The sequence below is a fragment of the Saccoglossus kowalevskii genome, chromosome 13 (assembly GCF_978046115.1).
Source record: "Saccoglossus kowalevskii chromosome 13, keSacKowa6.1, whole genome shotgun sequence".
NCBI lineage: Eukaryota > Metazoa > Hemichordata > Enteropneusta > Harrimaniidae > Saccoglossus > Saccoglossus kowalevskii.
In genome coordinates this window covers 11331819-11345219 of record NC_140653.1, presented here as the reverse complement: position 1 = coordinate 11345219, position 13401 = coordinate 11331819, and the positions used below count along the sequence as shown (strand labels likewise).

Sequence of the window (13401 nt, the reverse complement as noted above, 5' to 3'; positions counted from 1 at the left end):
AAGATGGACACGGCTAAGATGAGTTGAAATCCCACTTACTGTCGTAATAATATTATTCAACTTATTTCAGGACAAACCACTCCATCGTATGGGACCACCCTAGCAGGTAATGTCAATGTTAATTAGCTGTTTCGAGAGAACATCTCGAGTATATGACCCTGGTTGGCCGATGATTTTTTTTATTTAGGTACTCCTAGATGACATAATGTCGTTTAATCGGTTCCATATTACGAATAAATGATTTGGATTGGTACATCCGTAATGGTTTACGAGTCAGGAGATGAGTTAGGTGGTTTTCTTCTATTTACAGCTGGTAGCTCTTGTAGAAACAAATGCGGTTCATCCAGTCCAGGGAGTGAGTGTAACTGCGACGCTGCTTGTGTGATATATAACGACTGTTGCGCTGATTACTTCACGGTGTGTCCAAGTAAGAGTCTATCCTTTATATCTCTATCATTAAATGAACTAATGTAAAACACATTTAATTAAACAATCGTTGACCTACGCAACAGATGGATAATGTTTTATTAAGCACTGGCTTATACATATTAACATATGTAGAACTGGAACTTATATTACAATCAGAAATAAAAAAAGAGAGAGAGAGAAAAATTAAATTAAATTATTACAATAGTCAATTCAGGTACCATTTTAGTGAATGAAGAAATCGTGACACTTCCTGTCACAGACATATATTACTAATGTTCAAGTTAACGTGCAACAAAGAGCACGTGGAAGGATATGGAAGGATACACATTCCCAGACACACTGTGGTTAGTAATTTGATTTTTGCACACAGACTGAAATCAATTACAGACATCCCCAGTATCTGTGCAAGGTACTTTATAACATCCATGTACTCCGTGTAGTTTGACAGTATTTGTTTGTTCCTGCTGTTGAATTGATAATCTAATTGAAAATATTGTAGTTTACAGTGCAACTGATAATTAGTCTTGTCTCCTGATTCCTAACAGCTAACTGTACAGCAACAATCGTGATACGACCAGAAGGATATGTTGACGTCACTTCTCCGAATTATCCCAATGATTACCCAGTTAACATCTTGTGTGAGTGGATCGTCTATTCGTATAGTAATTACCAAATATTCGTCAGGTTTCTGGACTTCCAGACGGAACCAATTTATGACCAGTTCTTTGCCGGCCATGGTGACATACCCTCCGAGGAAACAAGCGTCATTTGGGAGCATACGGGAAATGACTTGCCTGACAACTTTCTGTCAAATAGAAGCTCGGTATGGATGAGGTTCATCTCGGATTCGTCTACTACATTCCGTGGATTTCGAATTCGACTGAATGATACGAGTAAGTTAAGTCTGTGCCTCTTCAAATCGATACGATGTAAGCTGTACAGTATTTTATTTTTGTATTATTACATTTATATTTACAATGTCAACATTTTTTTATATATATATCAGTGGCAAAAATTGTCTCAATGTTTTCCTTTGTTTAAATATTCTACGACAACGAACAACAGTATTCTGTTAAACAATATAGCAAACTATCGTCTGTTTCTCCTGTATATTTTAGTGAACGAGTCATGTGCGGGGTTATGCGGGTATTACAACTATTTTGATGATTGCAGCTGCGATGTGTCGTGCGTAGATAATTGTTGTCCAGATGTACATGACAACTGCCAGAGTAAGTTATCATTCGATTAATTATGTTTAATCCTCCTACATATTTCCATGGCAAACATATGCGCCACTCTCATGTGAACTCTTTGATGTTGATATTAATATCTGATAAGCATATGTTATCTTTTTAATGTCTGTTATGTTTTATTTTTCATCCATTAGATAACACGGTGAATCCACCTCCTTATAGCACGCAACCTACCCCATGTGAGACTTACATAGTATTTTTTTTCAATATTCGTTATTAACTAAAAATATAATATCAACAATGCAGAACATGGATGAGAGTAACACCTAATAATTATCTATGTATTCTCACCCATTCTTAGTAAATTGTTCTGCAAGTATTGTTCTACCAGAAGGAGGAAGTGTTGACATAATGACGCCTAACTATCCTGACGACTACCCAAATAACGCAAACTGTGATTGGTTTATCTCCTCTCCTGGCAATTACCGGGTACTCGTCGAGCACAACGATTTCAATACCGAGTCTAATTATGATTTTTACTCTGCTGGTAATGGGGAAAACGTTAGTCTAGAAAGTAGCGTCATATGGCAGCATTCCGGACCATTTCTACCTCGCAATTTTCTGTCTGCTGGTGGCTCCGTCTGGCTTACCTTCGACTCTGATAATAGTATAACGTCGAAAGGATTTCATATAACTCTCCATGACACTAGTAAGTGACGAATTTATTCGAAGCCGTATTTTGTTTTCATCTACGTTGATAGCCTGTAGTATTAATTCGTCGCTGTCCTATCACCAGCATAGAGGATAATATACTTCAATATACGCTAAAAATCACCGAAATAAACTCGTGTAGAGCAACACAACCACGATAATTGTTTTTGCCATTCAAATAAGGTTCGATTATTCGCTATTACGTTTGCAGTTCTTGATATTTTATATTTGAAATAGTGGACGTGGTGACGGGCGGAAAACGGAATACTTTTTTAGCAAAAAAGATCAACTCTCGTGGCTCTCTTTCAATCAACGAGATCTCGTCGGCCATTTACTTCCGTGGTCTTTAAACAACTCCTTGCAATTCGCTCATAACAGGTCATGGTTCGTGCGACGGATACTGTGGTCTTTATAACGATATACATGGCTGTAGCTGCAAAAGTTCATGTTTGCTGAATGACGACTGCTGCTCGGACTACTTTGAAATTTGTGGAGGTAATTTTTGAAAAGTCGACATTTGCATTCTTACCTGAAACATGTATCTGTATATATATATATATATATATATATTACCTGAAAATGAATATGTGATATTTTCATCTACTGGATCATTGGAATTTCACGGGTTATCCAAAGCGCGAGTGGCAGACATCACGTAGTTGACGTTTCGAATTATGGACCGTGGCATCTGATGTTATGCTAGCGAAACAGTCAGTATAAGTATTCAAGTCAGCTGAGTCAAACTTGAATCATAAATTGAATCATTAATTTAGTCATTAATTCAAAGCAAATTACATATGCGCAGCCACGATTTTATGTTTTTGTTGTTCATGTTAAAGTGAGCTGTCCCAGCAAATCATTTTCATTACGCTCATATTCAACACATGTATTTTTTAAAGTTGGGATTTCAAGGAACAAATCGATTGTACTAGATAATCATTTGTGCGCATAAACATCCTGACTGAATCCGCAAATTCTGAAAAACACTAACATAGTAGATTTGACATGGTTCCAGGGTAATTACGCTGTTTAAAGAATAATTTCATATGACGTGATGCAAATTGAGAAAAAATCTCGTGTGAAACACACCAGATTTTTTTAATTTTGTCATCGTGGATGCCGACAGACCAATAATGCGAGTTGTCACTAGAGGGCTACTTATAAGTATGTACAATATAGTTAGTAAATCGTAATGTGCAGTTGAAAAACGCCAAAATTTTTTTTTTTAACAAACCTAATTTTAACATACCATCGATCGCAACAAACCATTGTAATTGTTACAGTCATATGATACTACAATACACATTACATTAAACACTGAAAGCCATAACCTCGCATGTCACATAGTTACGCCTTGTATATCCGATAATGGATCAGCTAATTACCATTAATATCACATAATGAAATTGTTGTGGCCTTGTGAATGGCGCTATTAAATAAAAAGTTCGCAGGTTAGTCAATAATTGATCAACATAATTTTCTCGAAGATTAGCACATTTGTATATTGGTTGAGATTGTTTTAATGTTATTTATAATTAGTAAAATGATTTCGATAAAATATGATACATATGTGGCTTGAATTAACGCTAAGAAATAACTAGATTGGGAAATATTGTAAATAAAAGTGGGTAAATCACTAACAGTGTATTTGTGACATTAGCAATAAGTATGAATATCGATACAGCACGTAGTAGTTGTCTCTAAGCTTTTTTGTTTGCTCACATTGTCAGGTAACTGTACTGAGAAAATCTTCCTCCCCTACCTTGGTTATACTACTATTACATCACCAAATCACCCTGACAACTATCCCAATGATGCTAGATGCGAGTGGATTGTGTCGACAGAACTAAAGACCAAAATCGACGTCACGTTTCTAGAATTCGAAACAGAGGAGTGCTGTGACCTTTTCTTCGCCGGTGATGGCATCGATCCGAGCAAAAACAACTCGGTTATCTGGGCCTATGGCGGCTCTGTTCCACCGGATGACTTTTTATCCCAGGGCGGTAGTGTGTGGATGCGTTTTTTATCAGATTCCCAAATAACTGCCCCAGGGTTTGTTGTTGCTCTACAAGATATTGGTAAGTGATCCCATGCCGACGTTGTGAAACACTTATTACTAAATCAGATAATTTGAAAGTCAAACACGTGTCACAATCACCTTCACACTTACGTCAGAATGTTAATTTTATTTCAGGTGTCGGTTCTTGTGAAGGATTCTGCAATGGATATAACACGCGACATAGCTGCAACTGCATGTACGACTGCTTCGTTGACGAAAGCTGCTGTCCGGATTATTTTGAACAATGTGCAGGTAACCAGAGTCGTATTTCTGCTAGCTTTGTTTATAAAATTATTTTTTTTGGCGTACATCTTTGCCTTGAGGTAAAGCAAACAAGCATTCTGTGATACAAAATAGTATTTGGAATTGTTCACATTAGGTCACATTATTCATGAGGACGTTCAATTTTGGCAAACAACTGAGTAAAAAAAAAAACTAATTAGCGACCGACGTAATTATTACTGCTGTGATTTTGACATAATTTCACTTGGCTTTAATCAAACGAGAACAAAACTTTGATATCCACAACAAATCACCGAAAGTAACGCGACTGTTGTTGAACATTTGGTTATCGTCTGCTCATGTGGTTCTTATTTCATCTACTGTCAGCGTCATCGTTCCTTTATTCAGTTGAATGCTTGATGTTCCGAGCGTAGACTGTAAATATATTATTATACAGCTGTTGCTACCTCGCCTAATGTTTCCAATGCTTTCGATCGTATTTTATGTAGGTAACTGCACAGAACATGTGACCATTCCGAAAGGCGGAACATTCGAAGTTACCACGCCGAATTATCCGAGTGATTATCCTAACCACTCCAGATGTGAATGGATTGTAGAGACCGAGCGAGGAACTCAAATTGAAGTTGAATATTTAGACTTTTGTACAGAACCTGATGTTGATCTATACTTTGCGGGGAACGGTTATATACCAGACTCAGCTTCCAGTGTTATATGGGCCTACTCGGGTACTCTGAGACCAGCGGACTTTTTGTCAACTGCCGGGGCTGTGTGGATGCGATTCTTCAGTGATAGTTCCGTGACATGCAAAGGTTTCCGTGCTCTCCTCACTGACATAGGTGAATCCAATGCGAAAAAAAATATTTTATAATATTTGTAGGGGGCGTTTGCTATATTTGTATACATCTTAAATTTGTATTCATCAAGCAAAGAAGCCTGTCTTTCGACCTCTTACGTAAACTACAACATTATTCGTTATTCAAGTGTTGATAACCGGTCAGTCACAACGAGTGATTTTATAGTAGAATTTTGTTTGTAGTTCCAATAGTAATATTTTTAATTTTTAGATACTTTCGTTCTTTACACAGCACATATAATTATGTTTGTGTGTGACTTTCTCATGGTTAAGTGTGGGTAATCACTAACGGATCTTATACGGGTTTCTGAACGAAATACTTTACAATGAACAGCGCCCTCGCACGAGTTTTGAAATTTACAGTCATTTACAGCATGAGGCATATTCAGCAGTGACATATGACAAGTTGCAGTGGTATAACCGACTCTCAACTGGTTAGATCTAGTTCATGAGAATTTTCTCCCTGTTCACAAAGTGACTAAACTAGTTTGTTTCATGCTTAGGGGGAACCCAGTTATGCCTTAGCTTACTTTTTTAAATAGGTTTGGCCAAAAAATAAAACGGCTTAATTTGTTCTAAAAACTCATTCAATATCTCAGCAACAAGATCTACGTTCTACGTACAGCATTTATTAAATACATGTTCGTGAATATGCACAGTAAAATAATTTATCTATATTTAGTATTGTACTAATATATACTAGTAGTTTTATTTTATTTTTTTGTTTGCCCCAATATACATTAGGTTCTTTATGTTTTATTTTTTTTCAATAGATGGCGGTAAATGCGAAGGATTATGTGGTACTTACAACGTAGATCATGCATGTAGCTGTGAAGTCGGATGTGAAATTTCTGGTACTTGCTGCGGTGACTACTTCGAAGTGTGCGGAGGTAAACAAATTATATCATACACACGAGCAGCGTGTCAATTTCATGTCCGGAGACGATTGTAATATAATTTATAGATAAGGCTCCGGAAACCGCGTTCGCTCATTTTCAGCTCAATCTGAGGTACAATATGACGGGTTGCAATATCTCAGTAATGTGTAATATCAAGTTTTAACCAAATCCGCCGATAAATAGCAGAGATTCGGCTTCAGAATGGTAGAAATGCTGGATTTAATGCCTTCTTAGCGATAAAAGTGACCGCCATTCATCTCGGAACCTGATACTCATTGATGTAATGTGTATTCACTGTGTACAATGTTCGTGTGTTCGTATAAACGTGATAGACTCATGCATGGCTTTTAAACCATGCATAAAGTGCGTGACATATAGAATTCTTGGCGAGTGTACAAAAAAGACAACAATATTTTGTCATCGGTTGTATCTTTATTGTGTACATATATATGTTTCTACGAGTTTATTTGTTTCTAAATGTTTTTTTCTTCTTCTAGGAAACTGTACGGAAACCATTGTGTTGCCGTACCTTGGAAGCGTGGATATAACAACGCCAAATTATCCAAGTAACTACCCAAACAACGCCCGCTGTGAATGGATTGTAATTGGGCAATTCACTGGTAGATTAGTCGTTACTTTCAATGATTTCTCAAGTGAAGAATGCTGCGATAAGCTGTATGCTGGCAACGGTGATTCACCAAGTGAGGAATCAAGTGTAATATGGGGGCATAGTGGGTCAGTAGTGCCGGCTGATTATGTCACATGGTCTGGAGCCGCCTGGATCAGATTCACGTCCGATGGCGGAGTTACCGATAGAGGGCTCCATGCTACAATCAGCGAGAGAGGTGAGAATCGTTGGAAAACATCACTAATCCGAAATATAAACTATTTAAAAGATAATAAATTTGTAATTATAATTATTTTCAGCAATTACGTCATGTGATGGATTCTGTGGTTTATTCAACTGGGATGGGGATTGCAGTTGCAATTCTGATTGCGTTTTGGATGATGATTGTTGTCCTGACTACTTTGAGTCGTGTGCAGGTAAGTGTTCTTATTACGCAGTGGATATAAAGACGCTACATATATTCTGTGAGTGATTGTGATTTTGATAGTACTGACAAATCCCGTCCCCCAGACAAATATTCCTACAATGTACGTGATTTCGAGGACGAACAACGCCACTTAGATCAGTTAATGTTTGCAAATCTAGCTTAATTTGAAAGCCCCCCCCCTAAATACTATAATTTTGTTAATTTCGCACTACTCATCAACAATATAAACATTTACATATATTGTGCTGTTTATATTGGCCATGGAATTACACCAGAAGCAGTGATGTAATTTTAAACTTTAAGAACTTTTTATTTTGTTAGAATATATAAACGATAAAACCTTTCATTGTTTCAATTATATTGGACTTGGTTTACATTGTTTTCTCATTGTTATACAGTATTTATTTATTACGATCAATCCTAAGTGAATATACACAGCATGACGCAATATTCTTTAACAATGTACACAATATGTACCTCGAAGAAATAGGATTTAAGGAGATCGCATTTATATAAAGTTGTAAAATTATAATACTCTTCAACCTACCGTTATACATAGACTTCAAGTCTTCTTATTCATAGCTTCTATAGGCGACTGCGTCGATACTGTAAGTCTATCGTGGGGTGAAAGTTATAACTGGACGTCACCCAACTACCCTGCAAATTATCCAGACGAATCCCGATGTCAATTACTTATTAATACCACAGATGCGAAGGCAAGGATGAAGGTACAATTTCACCATTTCAATACGGAGCAGTGCTGTGACTTCTTTTTTGCTGGGAACGGAGACGAACCAAGCCAAAATACCAGCGTGATATGGGCGCACTCCGGCGACGCACTACCACTTGACTTCATATCCACCGGCAATGAACTTTGGTTCCGGTTTATATCGGACTTCGCCTATGCGTTGGAAGGGTTCCATTTAACCGTTAGCTATCTCGGTATGTGAATGAACGTTTATGAGCTATTGAGGGCAAACAATATGTTCAGAAAGTCGAGTCTTAAGAATATATTCAAGTAGTTTTTGAATGTTATTTATTTATTACATTTATTTTCGATATTCCATCTTGATAAAAAACAAACATTAGGATATCCAAACCTGATTAAATAATGAAAAAAATGAATCTATAGGTGTGTGTAGGTGCTCAACAATTCGCGATTCTTCGATAGATTATATCTGTATTTGGAACACCAATTTATTTTGTATTTCACGAAAAAAATACGTTTACTTGAATCGCATAATAAGCATCAACTACATGCAATATCGATTTAATAAAACGCAATGGCGATATTCCTATTTTATGTACTAGATACCAATTTAAAAAAATATAATATATGTGAATGTGAGAGATTGATATCCACAACATTAATTATTACTAAATATCATTTAAAAGGTGTGAGTATGCAAAATTGTCATTCTCTCCATTTTCATTGTTGGTTGGTTGAGGAAAGACAAACTCGAATAACAAACTTAGTTTATTTCCTGCGTAACTTTCACATTATATTAATGTGTGTTTATCATAAACCAATGACGTCAGATGGCTTGGCCTATAATGATTCTGTCATCATTCTTGCCCCGGGTGTTCAAAGTAACACTTAATATGTCGTTTATTATGTAAATTCATTTGCATTTTAATCAATATGGTAGATATTGGTTCGTGCAAAGATATGTGTGGAAGCATCAACGTTGAATACAACTGCAGCTGTGCCGAAAACTGTTCAAGAGACGGCTCTTGCTGTCATGATTACTTCGAGGAATGTGGTAAGCGCTGGTAATGGTAAAATAAGATGTTTTGTAAGAAATAAGACTCTTCGTCGTCACAGACTTTACATTTTTTATTCTTCTTCAAAAGCATAATTCATATGGTTACATTAAGGTACAATTTAATGCATGTTTTCCTGCAAGGTAGTATTGTCCGAATTTCCATATATATGAATAAGTAATAAATGTAAATCACGTAAAATATATCATCCCTATCCAATTAATTAATTAACCCAAAGTGAACTTTGTACAAAAGACATGATGTCATACACCGTATCTCGATGTTCGACCCTAGTTACGTAATTGCGCATACACCTTTAAATTGCAGGAAATTGTGGAGGAACTTTATTCGTGGGGCCAGGTGAAAATGTCGATATAATGACTCCGAATTATCCCTCCGATTACCCGGATATGGCAAGATGCGAATGGTTTGTGCACAGTACGGATGGCAATCTACTCTACGTGGAATTCGTAGATTTTAATACCGAGTCATGCTGTGATTTCGTGTACGCCGGAAACGGTATTATTCCCTCCGAAGATACCGCCGAAATTTGGAGGCACAGTGGAAGCACTCCGCCACCAAGCTATATTTCTGATGATCGAACTATCTGGATGCGTTTTACGTCCGATTCATCGGTGAATCGTCGTGGTTTCCATGCAGTAGTGTACCAAGTCCGTAAGTTGATACTGTCTATGCGTAGAGGTTTCGAATCGTTGCAAGATTACTCTTTGAATATGTAAATGCTTCTTTAATGCACCATTTCAAACAGCTAATTAGTGATCTAAGGAGAGGCAAATTTATGTTGGCCGTCGTTTTGAAACATTCAGCGCAGTATTACGGTAAAATTAGTTTATCACATAGATGACTGATTATTCTCAAATCATATTCTGTTGTAGCCTGAGTACATGTTTAATTTTTAACTCATTTGCAGAAGGAGGTTCGTGTTTTGGTCAGTGTGGACAGTACAATTCTGCCTATGGCTGTAGCTGTCTGACAACTTGCCCATCAAAGGGTGATTGCTGTCATGACTACTTTGATGCTTGTAAAGGTAGTGTAGAAATTATTGTTGTTAGTTACAAGTTATTACAAGTATTTGTAAATGTATCTGTTTCTATTTATATTTGGTATAACGTGTTTTTGCGGCCAACCATGTTATTTCTATTGTTTTTAACTTTCTAGAATCATGCTTGGTATAAACAAATAATAAATTGCGTAACCACTGTATTGTGATATCATTTATTTCATTATTTCAATACCTGTATACGCTCTGATATGCTTAGTTCGTGTATTCTAACCCAGGGCGTAGGCTACGTCGATACGCATGTTTTTATACCTCTTGTTCGACCGTTAATGTTGGAATTTGTAGCATATTCATGCGCTGGCTCGATTGATCTGTAGCTTGATATTCATTATTAAAACAGGGTTCTTATTATCGTTATTTACAGGTAATTGTAGCCAAACATTACAAGTACCGACAGGCGGTAAAGTGGAAGTTTATTCACCTGGTTACCCGAATTCATACCCTCCAAACACCGTGTGTGAGTGGATAGCCTATAACCAAAAGCCGGGGAACAGAATCAACGTTCTTTGTAATTTCTTCAATACCGAATCTGGGTATGATTTCTTTTTCGCCGGTATAGGAGACGAACCGAGCAACAAGACTAGCGTAATCTGGGCACATTCAGGAAATACCTGCCCCACGAATTATGTTGGTGATGGCTCCGTGTGGATTCGTTTCATATCTGATGACAGCGTGCAATACGAAGGATGGCACATCAGTCTCGTTGATGCAGGTATGGTCACTGACATTGCTCAAAAAGGTCTAAAATAGTGCAGTTTCTCTGAAATTCAGAAAATATGTGGATTTACATTATATTAGTGTTTTATTTTTAATAAGATCACATACGGAACCTGCGTTTCCGTAGGGGTTTTAATCTGTCGTTTGCGGGCACAAATCAAGCTGTTTTCGTAATAATAAAAGCATGTTCTCGGTTGTACCTTCAAAATAATATTGACGAAATGATTTTCATGTTTGTTTCATTTCAGCCTAAGACATTAAAATAGAAACAAATTACACACATGTAAGTAACGTGCTCTTTCTTAGCATTATATGAGTTTCTGCTTATTTAACCATAGTAAGTTTGCAAGTTATTCATGGTTGATTTTTTTAATGATAATTTAGCATTCTAAACTACCATGAGCTTCAACTTACTGGGCCATGAAGCCAGTTGGTAATGTAATTTCACCGTTAATGATAAAAGCAAACTAATAATGTATTTTGTTTATCAGCAGGAAAAGAATCTTACTACCCACTGTTTATAAAAGCAAAAACGCTTTTGATGCAAGAATCTTCTTCTTTAGCTGTTTTGCTATACGCTGATCATTTCATCTCTCTCTGTGAAATTATGTCAGAGTTGAGCTGCAAACACAGAAATATTATGAGTATAAATCAAAAGCTAATACGGAATATGAGTATTTCATTATTTTATTTTACATTTTACTAATTTTACATTAGTGTTCATGAGGTTTTTTTAGCTTGTAAGATGAAGAGTTTCTGAAACAAAAATCAATTGCTGGTCTCATGATAACGACCTCGAACATGTAGTTTACTAATATATATTTCTGTTACTCAACATATCAAACGGTAACATACATAGCCGAGCTTGAATATCGAGAAGAGGCAGGTCGTCACGGTTTTTATAGAATTGTTTGTTGAACAGATTGTGCATCGATAAAATTAGTTTAATTTCATTCCATTACTCTCTATTGATGAAATGTACAGGTGTTCTATTCCATGAGATGTTACATTCAGTGACACAGATGGTAACGTGTATCTCCCTACATTGTTTTCGTACGCTAAGGCAAAGACAAATTATATGGTGAAATATGTATTGTAACTTTTGATCAGTATAAAGTATCAGTATATAATTGTCGGGGCACATTCCCATATATCTAAGACTTTAGAATAGTTATATATTCTCATAGTTGTCTGAGAAATTGATGAACCTTAATGTTGCTGAACGTATTCATAATCGGAAAATAATTTCCAAACTTTCCACTGCTGTTTCTGTTTACATAAATGGTCTTAAGTTGTATTTGAAAGTACAGAATCCTGCTCAAAATTTACAATTCAGTAAAATACAATGTGATTCAATACAATACAACGTGGTGTGAGTGTCACGTATGTTTTCGTGCTCTCCGGTCGTTTCTCGCGCGGTGGAAATGTGTTACAGTAACTTGTTTTGTGTTTGTCAGAGGAACTTCCTCATAATCTACTCATTTGTGATATCTGTTTTGTTCCTGTCGTGTTTTTGGTGGCTTTTATGCTACGATGTGCAAAGCTTATTGTGCTGTGTTACAAGATGGCCACTCACACAGCCCAGTTATCCAGACGCGAAATGACGCTGCATAATGTTAGTTCAGTGTTTGGTAGGCAGTGGCTGATTTAGTCGGAGATAGTTCTGTTGTTGCAGTTGGTTATTTGGCCTCTCAACTTAAAGTTGTCAAACATGTCATATCGTTCCGCCGCCATCTTCTTGTTCACTAAAATAACGTAAAAAGTTGGAATGTTTTGCGTGTAGAAAAACAACAACAACGACGAGCTAACAATATTTTCGGTGCCAAGAAGCAAGTTAATGTAAGCCATTGTCAAACAATTGCCAACCAATATAATCACAGTGAATAATAATAAACACCAATAAGCCCACCTGCAAACATATGCTACAAAAAAACATAGTTGGTCAAACTTTCCAGAAAAGATTCAATGAACGTTGAACCTGATAGCGGGTGATGACAACGTTAGCAACACCACTGAATCTTACATTCACTTCATGAATCATGTCAAGAACCCTGGTAGTCCCAGCACCCACACCATTTGTTAGTATAAATATTTCATTGCGGGTGGGGTGGAGTACAAACTTATTGTCGAAGAGTTAGTAGCAGTTATATTGCGCAATGACCAATATCAGCATAATCAGTAAGTTTACACGGTCAGCGGGGATAATCATCCCTTGAAATTTACATCTCCTCCGATTTTATGAAGAAACGACTCGATTGCAATAACATAGAGGACATTGCCGAATGCCCCTATCCAACTTAACAGGGGAAGTGCCAGTACTGTTAACACGGATCATTCGCATAGGTTAGATGAATGAATAATTATATAAAATAAAACGTTCGTCAAAACCAAATGCAC

The 13401-nt window shown here is 36.7% G+C and overlaps 1 protein-coding gene across 1 annotated transcript; it reads left to right on the top strand.

Annotated features, from left to right (window-relative positions):
• Positions 1 to 261: 261 nt before the first annotated feature.
• On the top strand, positions 262 to 11673 carry LOC100371625 (CUB and sushi domain-containing protein 3-like). The gene is made up of 19 exons (XM_085507306.1): positions 262 to 427; positions 975 to 1322; positions 1548 to 1658; positions 1817 to 1861; positions 1984 to 2331; positions 2712 to 2828; positions 4064 to 4411; positions 4528 to 4644; positions 5124 to 5492; positions 6262 to 6378; positions 6885 to 7232; positions 7315 to 7431; positions 8034 to 8384; positions 9092 to 9205; positions 9534 to 9881; positions 10138 to 10254; positions 10652 to 10999; positions 11253 to 11287; positions 11499 to 11673. The coding sequence occupies exons 1-18, from the start codon at positions 262 to 264 to the stop codon at positions 11255 to 11257; spliced, it is 3834 nt and encodes a 1277-aa protein (XP_085363432.1). The 3' UTR covers positions 11258 to 11287; positions 11499 to 11673.
• Positions 11674 to 13401: the final 1728 nt, after the last annotated feature.

Coding starts and splice junctions, on each gene's coding strand:
- LOC100371625 (XM_085507306.1), top strand. CDS start 262: ATGGTTTACGAGTCAGGAGATGAGTTAGGTGGTTTTCTTCTATTTACA. Junction 2,332..2,711: donor TATAACTCTCCATGACACTA/GTAAGTGACGAA, acceptor CGCTCATAACAG/GTCATGGTTCGTGCGACGGA. Junction 4,412..4,527: donor TGTTGCTCTACAAGATATTG/GTAAGTGATCCC, acceptor ATTTTATTTCAG/GTGTCGGTTCTTGTGAAGGA.